The sequence below is a fragment of the Vanellus vanellus genome (assembly GCF_965231255.1).
Source record: "Vanellus vanellus genome assembly, chromosome: 4".
Classification (NCBI taxonomy): domain Eukaryota; kingdom Metazoa; phylum Chordata; class Aves; order Charadriiformes; family Charadriidae; genus Vanellus; species Vanellus vanellus.
In genome coordinates this window covers 34,787,035-34,801,441 of record NC_138909.1, presented here as the reverse complement: position 1 = coordinate 34,801,441, position 14,407 = coordinate 34,787,035, and the positions used below count along the sequence as shown (strand labels likewise).

The 14,407-nt window shown below is 42.5% G+C and overlaps 1 protein-coding gene across 1 annotated transcript in view; it reads left to right on the top strand.

Moving 5' to 3' along the window:
* The window catches only part of HERC3 (HECT and RLD domain containing E3 ubiquitin protein ligase 3), a 49,452-nt gene that overhangs the window by 10,696 nt on the left and 24,349 nt on the right, over positions 1 to 14,407 (top strand). The window contains exons 2-9 of the mRNA XM_082482026.1: positions 5,964 to 6,123; positions 7,580 to 7,656; positions 8,190 to 8,411; positions 10,789 to 10,880; positions 11,886 to 12,016; positions 12,614 to 12,774; positions 13,299 to 13,375; positions 14,163 to 14,287. Coding sequence (XP_082338152.1) covers positions 5,964 to 6,123; positions 7,580 to 7,656; positions 8,190 to 8,411; positions 10,789 to 10,880; positions 11,886 to 12,016; positions 12,614 to 12,774; positions 13,299 to 13,375; positions 14,163 to 14,287 — 1,045 coding nt within the window. The remainder of the gene's footprint in view (positions 1 to 5,963; positions 6,124 to 7,579; positions 7,657 to 8,189; positions 8,412 to 10,788; positions 10,881 to 11,885; positions 12,017 to 12,613; positions 12,775 to 13,298; positions 13,376 to 14,162; positions 14,288 to 14,407) is intronic.

Below are 14,407 nucleotides of genomic sequence, written 5' to 3'. Positions count from 1 at the left end.
TTGTGCATGTTGTACACCTGGCCATGCCAGAGGCTGTCTGCAGTCACAAAGGTGTGTTCCTGAAACTGTCCTTCAGCCCTTACCTCCTCCCTGTGAGCCTTCCTCTGGTGTTACTGCTGACAAACCACAGCACACAGAGGTGGTGTGAATGAAGCCCCAGGAGCAGTTTTAGCTGGCTGGGTTAGATTATGTTTTCAAAAGCACCCAATAGCTTTGGAAAATCTGTATTTTTGCTTAAGTGGCTTAGAGTCTGATTTCTTCCTCCCAGTCCTGGGTTCCAGATGTTGTCCATGGCAGCTGTGAGCCCAAGGTACCTAGGTGCTTGGGGTTGAAAGTGTTCAGAGGGAAATCAGAGGCTCATTCTTGGGGGCTTTAAAGGAGAGAGGAAGAAGCAAAAAAGGCCCTGAAAAACAGTATGACTTTTCCCCTCCCTAGTTACCAGTTTCCAAGTGGCAGAATCACACTTCCACTGGGGATGATTTTTCCTGGAAAAGTTGATGAGTGTACTCGTGCTGCTAATACTAGTAAAAGCGTTGAAATGCGAAGATATTGTTAAAGTTATGCTGACAAAATAAGGAGAACCCTTCATAAGGGGAGGGCGAAATCTTGGGTGTACTCTCTTAGTGCCCTTTGGGTTGCAACATTTCAGTTGCTGCACTTTGTTTTTTCTCTTTTCCTTTTTCCAGTTTCATTAAAACACTTGGATGTATTTTAATGCTCAGCTGACTTCCTTGGGGCTGAAATCATGAAGCTCATCACAGACTAGAAATGCAGCCAGGATGTCCATATGTAGAAGCATCTCTGGGATGTGCTGGTGGAGACTGGGGGAATCAGCAGTCAGCTGAAGTTTCCTACTTAATGTATAAAAATCTTGTCAGGGAGTTTGGTGATCCACTGTTGTTTACTTGATTTTTTTGTACAGTGGTTAAATAAAATGCTGGTGACTGGTAAGTTTGGGCCATAGTGTTTTTTCTCATTTTCTTGTACCTGTTGAAGGCAGTAGCAGGTCTTTCATGGAGTTTTTGGCTGTTGGATCAGGCTCCTGTAAGCGCTAATGCTTCTAGCTTGATCCTGTTAGATGGTTTAAAGCGTTGGTGTAATTCATCTCCAAAAGGAGAGAACTCGGCTCATTTTCTGTAAGAATTAAGGCTTTTCAGTACTTGGAGAACAGAAAAACCATATGGGTAAAGTTTAGGCTGATATTGGTATCTGATTAAGTATTGAGCTGCCTCCTGCATTAAAGTGTTATATCTCACTTCTGATTTTTAGTTACACAATGCTCAGGCATCCTCGATGTGGACTATATTAACAAGCATGGCAATGTGAAGAAATTGGCTCATCTGTCCTCAGGCTTGCCAGCTGCTAGCATTTAACCCAGAGGAGATTCTTGCCAACAGTTGTTTCACCCCTGTATTTCTACCACCATCTCTTTCTTATCCAGGCATGCTAGTAGGACACCTATTGTAGAGTCTGTGAGCACTTTTCTAGCAGACAGCAACAACCAAGATGAGCAAATGTTCTGAGTTGCTTATTGTCAAGCTGTGGAAGTAATGAGGAGTTTTGGCCAGGTGTCCTGGCAGACTGAAGTCACTTGAAACTCTTCTAAGCCACAGCTGCTTCTCACCAGTGAAGAAATCAAGATTTTGCCACTGAAGGTGTCACCTCAGGGCTGATGGCTTCTCTACATTGTTTTTGGACAGTAGAAGCCATCTGGTGCTGTTTGTGTACATCCCAGTAGAGATATGACTGATGGATTCCGCCTCATCCTCTAGCAAAAGCCTGTCCTGCGAGCAGCTGGAAGCTATACACAGAAAGGGTGTACCAACTCTCTGATAAACTTACTAGGAGTAGGAAAGCTAATTAATCATTCATTGCCTGTGCATTCCAGTCAGTGCAATATAACTGAGTGCTTTGTGCTTTCAGCAGTTGCAGACACTGAAGATCTTGTATAGCTTTCCAACACTGGGGACAAAGTATAAGCCCTGTTTTATAAGTAGTGAAGCTATGGACTGAAGGTGGGCTTTTTCAGGGGCTTTCATTCTTGGCCCAGCTTTACCGGCATTTCCAGACATTCAAGCTAAATGCACTGACTGTTCAAAAGCTGAGTCACAGAAACATATAGCACCTGTCCTCAACTTTTGCTGGAGTGTCCCTGTGAACACAAACAGGCAAGAAAACAGAACAGCAGTCCTGGGAACCAGGCCTGTCACCATTCAGAGAAGAGCTGTCCTGATGGTGTTTTGCCTGGACCTCATTCATTGATTCAATGTATATTTTATGAAAAGATCGTAACAAGGTTAAGGTCAAAAGAAATCAAACCTTGATATGTCTGTTTATGTTGAGATTCGTGAGTTAAAGTGGACAGAAGAGAGAAATGAAAACTGGAACTCCACCAGATATGAAGAACTGATAAATGACTTCCAAGCGTTGGTGCTGTTCTGAGACAGCTGATGACTTGAGAAAGAAAAGATAAGATCAGCATGTGCTTCTTGGAACTTGGGGTTTTCTGTTTGTTTTTTCTGAAAGTTTTATGACATGTTGAAATACTGTATTGCATAAGTACTTCAGCCCTTCCTTGTTGCTTTCAGGGTTTTGTTCTGTTTAGCTTTGTATATAATTGTGCCTGTTAAGCTCCACTTGACTGATTTTATTCATCAGTTACTGAAGACACAACACTAAGAATAAACTTCACACTTTGCACCCTTCATCTCAGTGCAGTGATGCATCTCTTCTAGGGAATGAATAATGGTGTTGTGATGCTCTGGAAATTAAAACAGTTGTATACCAATCACTGTAATGCCTCATATTTTGTTGTGAGGAAGGGATGGGAGCTCAACAAAGAAATAATTGTCAGATGTCTTTGATAATACTACCCATGTTAGCAGGGAGATGGTACTTTCAGTGGCTTGGCAAGCCTACCAGTGAACTGGGACCCTTGTTGGCTTGGCCAGGCTGTCTGTGCCCCCAGGGGAAGGCTGGCATTTTTCCATCTCTGGGAAGACATTTGTGTGAGCCTGTAAAACTTAAACTGTTTGGAGTTTACATTTCTCATGACTTTGCAGGCAAGCTGCGATATACAGGCTCTTAGGAATGTGGTGAGATGGGCCATGGGCATACATTTCTAAAGACAAAGATCTCCAGCTCCAAGACAGACCTGTGGTTACCCAGCAAGTCCATGTGAGGCTGTATGCTGCTTCTTGGGTGAGCAGTGCAGTCACTGAAGGCTTTCAGTGACATAGGGCAGCCTTTCAAAACAAGCTGGTATTTATTAGTCCCCTGGGATGGCACATAGAGCAAGGTCAGGTTTGTGTTGCCGAATTAAATTTAAAGATAGAGTCTGTGGGGACTGAAGTGACCACTCTTGATTTCTAAAACTGCTGGATGTTCTCTCCATGTCCTAGTGTGTGAAGCTGTTGTTACGTAGTCCTTGCCAGAGCCTCCCAGTACCGCAGGGTACTTTTTCTCCAGTTGCTGTACTGCTGTGATCAGAGTCCTGCCTCCTGCAGCTCCTGATGCTGTTCTTTGGTCACTTGAGTCTTCTGTCACTTCCCCAAGGTGCTCCCATGGCTCGGGCAGCTCGCAAATAAGATTATATACTTAATGACAAATACTGCTTTCCCAGGGAAGAAATTAGCTCAGTCATGGCTGCAGGTAGCAAAACACATTCTTCATTATGGATGCCCTATCCTTGCTTATTGTCCATGTTTGTCTTTTTGTCAGGCTCATGTTGTGCCCTGGAATGTTTGGCAGTGGGCAGGGACCATCTTTGGAAGAAAGACAGGCTGTTGAGTTTGTGACCAGTTTTAAGAGCTCAGGTGCTCTGGCTAACAGCAAGGCTCCATGCACCCTGGCAAGCAAGCTTGGCTGAACTTAGGTGGCATGTCCAGCACATTGCAGCAGGTATTTTGGTGTCTTGCTGGTTGACAGAGAGGAAGAGACCGTAGCCACATGTTCTCTTGAGATACCTTGTCTGTTGTTTGTGATTGACCTTGACCAGCCCATACAGCTGCTGGTTGTTTATAGCTCAACTATAAAAATAGGTTCCCTCAATTATACGTTCAAATGAACATAAAACAGGCTGCCAAGCAGTGCTACAGTTGGATGCTTATGGGCCCAAGTGTGGAAACTGCATGTGCAAATCAAGTTACTGCCTGCAAAACCTGTCTGTCTTTGTGTAGGGTTGGCAGTGGGACTGGGTGAAGTTAGTCCTGCTGGAAAGAGCTGCAGGGCTAAAGGATGGCTGAAAGGCAGGCAGGCCCAGTCCTCAAGCCCTCCTAGATGTTTGTGTACTTATTACTTGTCATCTGCACCTCCATTGCCAGTAATTCTTTAGAGTGAAAGGAAGCATTTTCCTCTGTTAGAATAGATCTAAGTAATTGTCACCTTTCTCTTCTATAACATTCATTAGGAATTATTCTCATTTTCTGAATTCCAGACTTAAAAGGCAAGCCCTCCTTGGGGTCTATTCCTTTTAAATTTGCTTAATACATTTAGAATGATTGGTATGCAGTTTTTCGTGCTAAGTACGTTAATGATTTCTTGATACGGGGTATCGTTTTCATAGAATGACATGTAACTACCCTTCCCTCTCATATCACGGGCAAGAGGGACTTTAATAAAACTAATCACTGCCTTGTAGCTTATAGGGTGAAATCTTTCGTTATCTACCTGAAACATTTGTATTTATTCAGGGAAGAAAAAAGAAAACCAACTTTGCTTCTGTCTGGCTTGTGGGGAGTTTTTCCATCAGATGTGTGGCATTTCCAATGTTTTATTGCAAAACAAGACATTTTCATGTGCATTTGTAAAAACTCTGCACAATGAATAAGATTTGGTTGTTGATGTTGTAAGACTAGTTGTCAAATATACTTCAGTTGCTGCGTGAGCTGGCACAGGCAGGACACGGGAGCAACCACAAAACCATGGATGAAATGCAAAGAGTAAATTTATTTTCGTTATCTCACGGACTGGGGGATCCCCGAAGCAGCACCCAGGCAGAGGCATACAAGTGGGAATGGAAGCACCGCGAAGCTCAGTCCTTGCTAGAGCATTGCTGAACCTGCTGTTTTCGCCTGTTTATCAGGGTTTCACACAGGCGTAGTTTACCTCTGTGCTTTGATCCTTCCCACAGCAGGATGGGAATTTCAAGCCTGTTTAAGTCTATCACAGGCTTGTGTTATCTAAACACAGATGTTCTACTTGTTAAGCACACAAAATTAAAGATTAGTACGGTATATGTGTTTTACTACACCCTAGCTGCAAGTCACTTCAGTGTATTTACAATCTGCCTTGGCATTCTTCTGTTATTTTCCCGCAGTTACCTAACATGGTGTAGTGATGAAAAGTCGGTTGTGGGTGATCATCTAGAGGACTGAGTGATCCCCCCACACACACTTTTATTCCTCCATAAGGTCTTCTTGCTTTGCCTCTTTTTATGGGACTTTTTTTATGAGTGTCTGACAGTGGTAGTAATAGGTTGATAGGTTCAAACCTGTTCCAAGCTTAGCACAGGGGATGTCGTAACACATACCCTTTGTGGATGACTTGTCTTCATTGGATATGAGAGCTGTGGAAGGTCAAATATGTTTTACAGGCTCTGCCAGCTTCTGGGTCCTGGCTAATCCCCACATCAAAACTGAGTGAAAAAAACTCAGATCTAGGAAGTCTGGTTGTTCCTAAATAACCTGATAGGTTTCCCTGTATCTGTGAGGCTGGCTGTGTGTAGACTGTCATTGTGCTTGGGGGCATGTACCTGACTTACAGATCAGGCTTTCAGAAGAGCTCAGCAGCTGTATGTTTTCAGTAAAACCGGGAGCTTTCCTCTTGTAGGAAGTGTTTTAAAAATAAATAGGGGATCAGTGCACCCATCAGAATGGCTTTGCAAACAAATTCGCCTAGACCTGATGTCTGCATGTCACTGTGAGATGAATCCTGTGACTGGAGAGGTTTTCTGTTTTCCTCAGAGCAAATTGGAGCCCTCGCTGGGCAGCACATTGTGCACGTGGCCTGTGGAGAGTCTCACAGCTTGGCGCTCAGCGACCAGGGACAGCTCTTCTCCTGGGGTGCTGGCAGCGATGGACAGTTGGGTCTCACTACTGTCGAAGACGCAGTGGCAGTACCAAGGTAAATTTTTAACAGGTTCGGGTTTCCTTAAGGTAGCTCCTTGGAGGTGATGCATCAAGGGTTGCTCACCTTCCAGCCTGGAGTTGGTGGGAGCACTTTTGTTCAGAGGGGCAGTAATCGGGCACTTCTCACATAGGGATGTGAGAGTGATGCCTTCTCATTTTCCATACTCTACTGGTAGTCCTTGAGCTCCCCTGGGACTCAGGGGAGTCCACAGGAGGTTTGGACAGGCCAGGACTTCTGCCTGTGTGTGCTTGGGGCACAGAAAAGAAAATCAGAATGTGCTCGGCTTCCTCAATGAAAAATGCCACCATGTTTTGTACAGAGCAAGGAGGTGCATGAGGGAGGACCCAAAAATAGAAATGCTGTGTGTGATATCTGTCTCTATTTCAGTCCCTAGGAAGTCCTCTGAGGTAGGAGATACATTTCAATAACGGAAAAAAAAATAAATAGCTGCATAAACTGGCACCTCAGCTCTGAAACTCTTTTGTGGTGTTGCCCGTTAGCAGCAAAGCTACTAAGCCAGCCTACTGCAATTCTGAATAGCGAATGTTGCTCAGAAACTTTAGGGTAGCGCTCAATCTTCTTCATTTACTTATTTAATGTGTCTTACCTGTGTCAGAGCACTAACAGGGTTAAGTGCAAGGACAAGTAGATGGTGGCAGTGGCCAGTGGGAGACACCAAGGCTTCTCCGTCCAAGGCAGTTCACAGATGATAGGTCTCAGCTTACTGCCATAATAAAGAAAACTAGTCTCTTTGTACTTAATGGTGTTGTGTCTTGCTACATTAATAACGACTGTAGTCTGTCTCTCATTCAGTCTGCCTCTGCAGATCCAGTACAGAGCGGAAGTTTGGGACATCTGTCTAGGGTGGCTGTCATTGTTGAAACGGTATTTAAAGGAAAAGCGTTTCAGTCTCAAAACATTGATGTTTGAGCGGAAGGGCTCTGTGGGAGAACAGCCCTTAACTTGTAGGTGACTCCGTTATAACAGAGAGAGACAAGCTCACATGTCAATGTGATAGTGCCATTATAAAAATAACATTTTTATGAAATAACTTGAATCTTTGACATGCTATTCTCTGCACAAAGCACTGAAGCGGTTTTGCTGCTGTAACTCACAGTAACTGCTATGCCCCTGACAGCATGAGAAATGTTGATGCCTGAAAAAGTGTAGTGAGAGAGACACCAAGAACCAGTTATTTTCACCATTTCCAGATGGCTGGATTCAGTGTTATAGCAGGAAACGTAGTTGGAGTTAGTAGTCAAGTGTCTAATGGTCTCCACAGATTTGCAGCTATTATATATGGATCTCTATCACCTTCGGAACTCCATTCCTCAGTCTCAAAATCATAGGTTATGCGTATGTGTAGAACGAGTATCGGAATGGAAATCATAATTTTGAACTAAGGTGATACTGTATTTGTGGACACTTATTCTAACAATGTCTTTTTTAGGTTGATAAAGAAATTGAACCAACAGACGATACTGCAGGTTTCCTGTGGAAATTGGCATTGCCTGGCTTTGGCAGCAGGTACTGTAACATTCATTATTTATTACCAAGATTTGTGCTGTTATTTTGCAGTGTCCAAGGTTGCATATTTCTGCATAATAAACCAAGGACATCCCTGTCCCAACTGCTTTTAGGCCAAATGGGAGGCTATAAAATGGATCACAGGCCATGTTACGCACAGGCCACACTGTCTCACCGGTGAACGGTGGCAGGAACACTTAAAAGCTTTCCATCTTGATGTAGAAAAATGTGTGTAATTAATTTTTTTTTGTTGAAATTATCCTTGGCTATTACTCTTCTGTATGCAACGTGTGGACTGTTCTTTGTTACGCTATTTTATGCTACAGCAGTCTGATGTTGTATTTTGTACTTAGTTGTATATCTGTTTGTTTACCTGGTGTCTTCAGACTGTGCAAAGAATGTGTTGCTTGATTTTTCCATCATAATACTTGAGCAGGAGCGAAGGCCTCAGCATCTGTTCTTGTTCATTTTGACAAACTTACTTTTCTGTTGACCAGCTTTTACTTGCTGTTCTCTTTCTTTTCTTGTTTCAGATGGCCAGTTCTTCACATGGGGGCAGAACAGCTATGGTCAGCTGGGACTGGGTAAAGAATGTCCCTCCCAAGCCAGTCCACAACGTGTCAAGTCTCTTGATGGAATCCCTTTGGCTCAGGTTGCTGCAGGTGGAGCCCACAGTTTTGCCCTCTCTCTCTCAGGAGCTGTGTTTGGCTGGGGGAAGAACAGCTCAGGACAGCTGGGATTAAGTGATGAACGAGGTATTAAAATTATGCTCCTAGGTGAATGAAGGATGGACTTTACTGGCCTAGTCTCTCCTTTTGCATTGACAGTGTATTTTTACTGAGCAGATGCATAACCCTCAGCAACTCCTTGGGAGGAGAGGGCAGAGGAACAGTCTCTGATGGACTCTACAGGCTTTTTGAACTTAGTAGGAACAAATACACTTTTTTTTCCCCTTGTGGATGTTAGTGGAAGCCAGGAAGGTCAAAAGAAAGATCTTTCAAATGTGGGTGTCAACATGCGGGCATCAAAGGAGGTGCTCATATTCCTTCTTTCTCTTCTCAAAAATGCTTTGTCCATATTTTGTTTGAAATTGGTGTGGAGCAAAAGCTCTCCCTGAGAAACAGCAGGGTGAACCCATCTCCTTGTTTGCCAACTTGTTTGTGACTGGCGAGCATCTGTATGCTACAAAATGACGGCAACACATAGTATCTCAGTATTGTAAAACACCTAGTTTATTTGTTGCACAATTTCCAGACACACAGGGCCTATGGTAGTTTTTTTCAGGTGGCCATGTTCGGTGAAGCCTGGCCATCAACAAACTTGAAGATAGGTCTATAAATGAGGCTGATGACTGGATATGACATTATCGCTCGTCTGCGAAGCCCTGATCTACTCTGCTTGTTGTTAACACATTCTTAACTTTTTGCAAAAGCAAGTGAATGGAAGATGCTCTTTGGAGCTTCCAATCAACCTCTTCATCATTTTCTGCATAGTTGCTGAGTAGCATTAAATATCTAGGCAAGTTACTGAGTGTGGATGCAATACGTAGCATACATGGATAATTTATTTTGCGTGGGTGAGTACATGAGTTGTATATATTTGTAAATGTTAGGTAGCATAATGTAGTAGCATATAAACACTGTGTGTTGCAAGAGAAAAGCGTTACCTCACATTTTGTGTTCCTGTAATTGAATGATGCATTTTGACGACCCACCCTACCAACTGAAATGTATTTAAAGCAATTGCTCAAAAGCAGCCTGCAGTTTAGCAAAGGAGGCTCAAATGTTGTATGCGTCATTTCATCTTACTTTGCACTTTCAGAAATATAAAACACAATTGTAAGACTTGTAAGATACCTCGTATTCTCTCAGAAATGCTGAGTATATTCTCTTGTACTGTATGTAAGCTAGAGTTGATCTAGTATAAGAGCAGCCATATTCCTGCCACGTAGACTGGCAGATAAACGCTTCTAATTTCAACAAAGCTGCAGTTTATATAAGAGAGGCTTGCTTTGACATGGGGCTAATCTTAAATGAATATATAAGGGGTATCTGCTTGTGGGGCTGTGTTGGCCAGGAATCATACCCTGCTTACCCCTCAATACATAGCACTGTAGTAAATATGTGATATCTATGGTAAGACAGTGTGAATTATACTTAGTGAACACGAAGAGTGAACATGAGTAGTCTGCAGCACTGTTATTTAAACAATTATGCTGTAGAGATAAGTGTCATTCCTGTCAAAATAAAGATCAGAGTGCTAAAATACAGAACAAAGTAAATGAAAAATCTGTTCTCATTTCTGAATCCATGAAAATGTGACCACTTTCCTTTCACTACCCAGAAAAAGAGCACCTGTCAAATCCTTGGGTGAGAGTCTCAAAAAATAGACAACTTCTCTAGGTAGAACCTGATTTTTTTGTCGGTATGAAGTAAGCAGCTGCTCCCCTTAATATCTAACTGTTTTGGGGTCCCTACTGCTCCTTGAAATGCTTAGCTTTTTTATTTTTACATCAGTAAAACATGTAACCTTGTGTAGTGTATTCATCCTTGGGAGACCCACTTTTAATGATGAGAATGTCAGAGTGAAGGAGAAAAACATCATTTAACGGTTGGCAGAGATTAGCCTTTGCAAGTAGGAGGATCTTCTTAAAGGATGACAACAGAAGGAAGGCTAGACATACACTTGGGATTCAGGTTGTCGTGTGTGTTGTGCTGGTGTCTCCCATGTGTCAGGATTGTTCTGTTTGGAAAAGGTCTGAGCAAGGTTTTGGAAACAAATGTTTGCAGTTGTCAGCAAGGAGTCTGGAATGGAGCACGAAGCTGAAGGTGGGTGTAGCTAGGCTGCACTCATCATACCTCCTGCACTGCAAGTGCATGTAGAGTTTATACAAGATTCTCAATTTTTGTATTCTTGTTCTGGACAACCTTCTTTGAGCCAGGACAAATCTATTAAGAATTGGAGGAGGAAAGCAGCAGTGAAGTACTCAAGGCCATGGCTTTTTTCCATAGTTGTTAAAGCTTCCATTGCACACGTAAACCACATCTGAAAAACAGACTACCAGTGGTTTTCTCAGACATTTAGGTTTGTGTTTATCAAACAGCTCCTTTATTTTCTTTGTCTTCAACGCAGACCGAGAATCTCCTTGTCATGTGAAGCTGTTGCGGTCTCAGAAGGTTGTTTACATCAGCTGTGGAGAGGAACACACAGCAGTCCTGACAAAGGTAAAGATGCTAACCTCGGAATCCTGGCTTCTGTCTCACCTGCCTAGTGGTTTCACATTAATGACCTGGTAGAAAAGAACAGGTTGACTTACCATATTCCATCCAACCCCAGAAACTAAACGGAAAGTATAGTTTTAACTATAATTTATTCTGAGATTCATTGCTAACATGATCCGTTGCTGTTTTTGAAGATGAAGATGTTACTAATCTGTGACAACGAATAATAAAATTCAGGTGAATTGCTCAAAGGAAAAAAAAAGGCAAAAAAAATTAACAAACACATCTAAAGTGGTGAAAATAGCGGTTTTTTGGATGATAAAAAGAGAATGATATTGTGCGTCAGAATAAAATGCAGGTCAAAATGAATGGGTGTTTAAATGAAACATTAGTGGACTCACAGCATTTACAAGAGGCTTTCAGTTCCAAACCTGCCATTTCCCAGTGTTGTATGGTTTAGTGGACAGAGGACAGGGCTAGGATTTAGAAGATCCCTGCTCAGTTCTTGCCTTGCCTCTGCCACTTCCAGGGTGTTGCTTCCTCTTTTGGTGCCTCAGTGTTCTCCACTGTAAAATGAATTAAAACAGCTAACATTGGGATTCCTGTGTGAAAAACACTGTAGAAGATCAGTTACCTAGAAGCTCTTCATGAAGGAAAAAGATCACAGCCCTTTAGATCGGCAGCTGACAAAGATGGATGTAAAGTACTATGGAAATGGGTGCCACTCAGCCATGTTTAAGCCTGATGGGATTTCAGACTCATCTGGTGATGCTGGCGGGAAGCTGGGCTATTGTAGACATACCTAAAGATAATTCTGTCATTCTCTGATGGGTAGTGAGATAGCTACTTGGAAGCTGCATTAGGAGAACCCACGTTTCTTTTCTGAATCCTTTGGAAATCCCCAGCCATCTCTGCTTAAGCTTGGGCTCGTACGGAAACTGGAGTCAGAGAGATGCTGCTGGGTTATGGGTCCCTAAATGGAGAATATGCTGTTTGATTTGCTAACAGAGTGGAGGGGTGTTCACGTTCGGTGCAGGTTCCTGCGGGCAACTGGGACATGACTCCATGAATGATGAAGTGAACCCCCGAAGAGTTCTTGAGCTAATGGGCAGTGAAGTATCCCAGATTGCTTGTGGCAGGTGAGTCCTGTGTGCGGTTAGAAATTTTCTTTGGTGGAGGTTAATGCTGACACTGAACCTTGTAAACAGGAGGAATAGTCTTGCTTCTGCATCCTACGTGTCAAAATTAAATTAATTTAAATTTTACTTCCCATGAGAATTTTAAGGCCCTCTAAAGGAGGTTGTTTTTTAATTGAGGTTGTCCCCTGTGCTGTTACCTGCTAAAAGATATCTATCCATCATAAAAATTCAGCAAGACTTTAGAGCAGCAGCCCCTTTGGTCACAAGTTTCCAGCCTCTTTCATGAAAAGAGAGTTAGTAGCACTGGTGCTGTGTTGTTGCCAGGCTTAGCAAATGACTAAGCTAATTCCGCCTGTAAGCCTAATACCAGCTCTATGCTGGCACACGCTGCTCTTTGTCACTTCCACCTAAAGAGCTTCGTCCCATAAACTGGTGCCATCAGGTGGCAAAAACTGAGCATTGGTGCTAGTGTAAAGATACTTCTGGCCCAGGGTAACTGAGCATAAGTTTTAGGCTATGGTTTGGTTTTTTTTTTTTTTTTGTTTTGTTTTTTAATTGTTAAACAAGGCCTAAACTTTGTACCTGTCTCTGTTGCAGACATCACACTTTAGCCTTTGTGCCTTCTTCAGGAATGATCTATGCATTTGGCTGTGGAACAAGAGGCCAGCTGGGAACGGGGCACACTTGCAATGTTAATTGTCCCTCTCCTGTCAAGGGTCACTGGGCAGCTCACAATGGGCAACTCTCAGGGAAACCTGGTACGTACTGTGTGTGATTTGGAGTCGCAAATGGACATAAATAGTTTCATTTCACCTATGGCTGTCTAAAAGACATCTTGACATTGTTCTGTGAAAGTTCCCGAAATAGCAAAGGAAACCCATCCTCCTGTCCCAAATGTACTATGGAAATTACTGGGTGACCTCTTGCTCTCTCTGTTAATGTGTGCCCTCTGCCTTTCTCTTTGTATGGTAGAGCTCAACATTTGGCAATCTTGAACCTTCATGAAATTGTACTAATACTGATTTCTGAGGGCTTTGATTTATCTTTAAAACCCCCATTGCAGTTTAAAAGTTACAGCTTTTCCTTCCTGCTAGACCCTGTGTATTTCAAGAAAGTGCTATGGTGGCTTGAGTTCCAACTGATTTCAGCCTGGCCTTTAAGGGACCCAGGTGCTCCTTGTAGTGTAGAGCCTGAGATGCTGGCAGTGCAAGTGTGGGGAAAAAGGCTCAGTAGGAGCTTGCATTCATCACCCTCTAACATAAGGTGTCTCTTTCTTCAACAGATGCCTGTAAATATCACATTGTTAAACATATCTTCTCTGGAGGAGACCAAACATTTGTCCTTTGCTCCAAATATGAGGTAAAACAAATGAAGTATCTTCTCAAGTCTGCTCTGCTGTCCCAACCTTCACAATGCATCTTTTTTTTTCTTTTTTTTAACACCTCCTGCAAGTGAAATGTTGCTTTGGAGTCTATTCTGCCTTACAAACCTTACTGATGATGACAGTTGTTACAGGGATTTACAACTTTTTAGCAGTGGCTGAAAGCTGACTTCCTTTAGAGGCATGTCAAAAAGCCATTGGGAAGACACTGATTTCAGTTTGATCAGCAGGGAGGGGAGTTATTTCCTGTGCAGATTGGAAGCGAGGGGCTGTTTTCTTGCTGAGACACTGGGCTCTGTGTGATTAGAGTGTAGGGCTGTGGACCATGTACACTGGGCTTTTGTCAAGATAGGTTGGATGGAGGGCTGAATGTTGAATTGATTTTTCTGCTTCTGTCTTCTTATTTCTTTCAAGAAGTGCTTGACATACACTTTGAGGCGTGGAATTAGGTCTATAATAAATGTACTAAGCCTATAGTTATATATGGTGGTATTTAAGAGGGCTTTGGTACATTTAAGGAAATTATATTTTGGGGTTTTTTCTTTTCCTGTTTTTAAAATGTACTTGGTGATGATCTTGGTTTTTTTCCAATACCTTTCCATGACTTTCCTTTTGGATTTCTTAGTAATGCCTCAGCTTCCTAACCCAACCTGTTCAAAGACCACACTAAGGAAGCTATCAGTTATATATAAAAACCAGAGATTATGGATAAGAAGGAATTGTTTTACAAGCCTTGTCTTTGCTGAAATCTGTATCTTCTCACAGAATTCCTTGCCTGCTGATGATTTCCGGACCATAAATGAAACACGTTACACCTGTTTAATAAATGATGAAACTATAGATGTCTGGAGGCAAAAGCTTTTAGAAAAGAACAGTTCTAATTCTGTCAAGTAGGTATTGTGGCACTGGACAAGCCTTTTGTTGAAAGTGTTATTTAAATAATTTTGTTGGCTTCCGTGCCATGCTTTCACTTGAAATTCTGCAGCCTTTTCAAGTGTGGTTCTTCATCA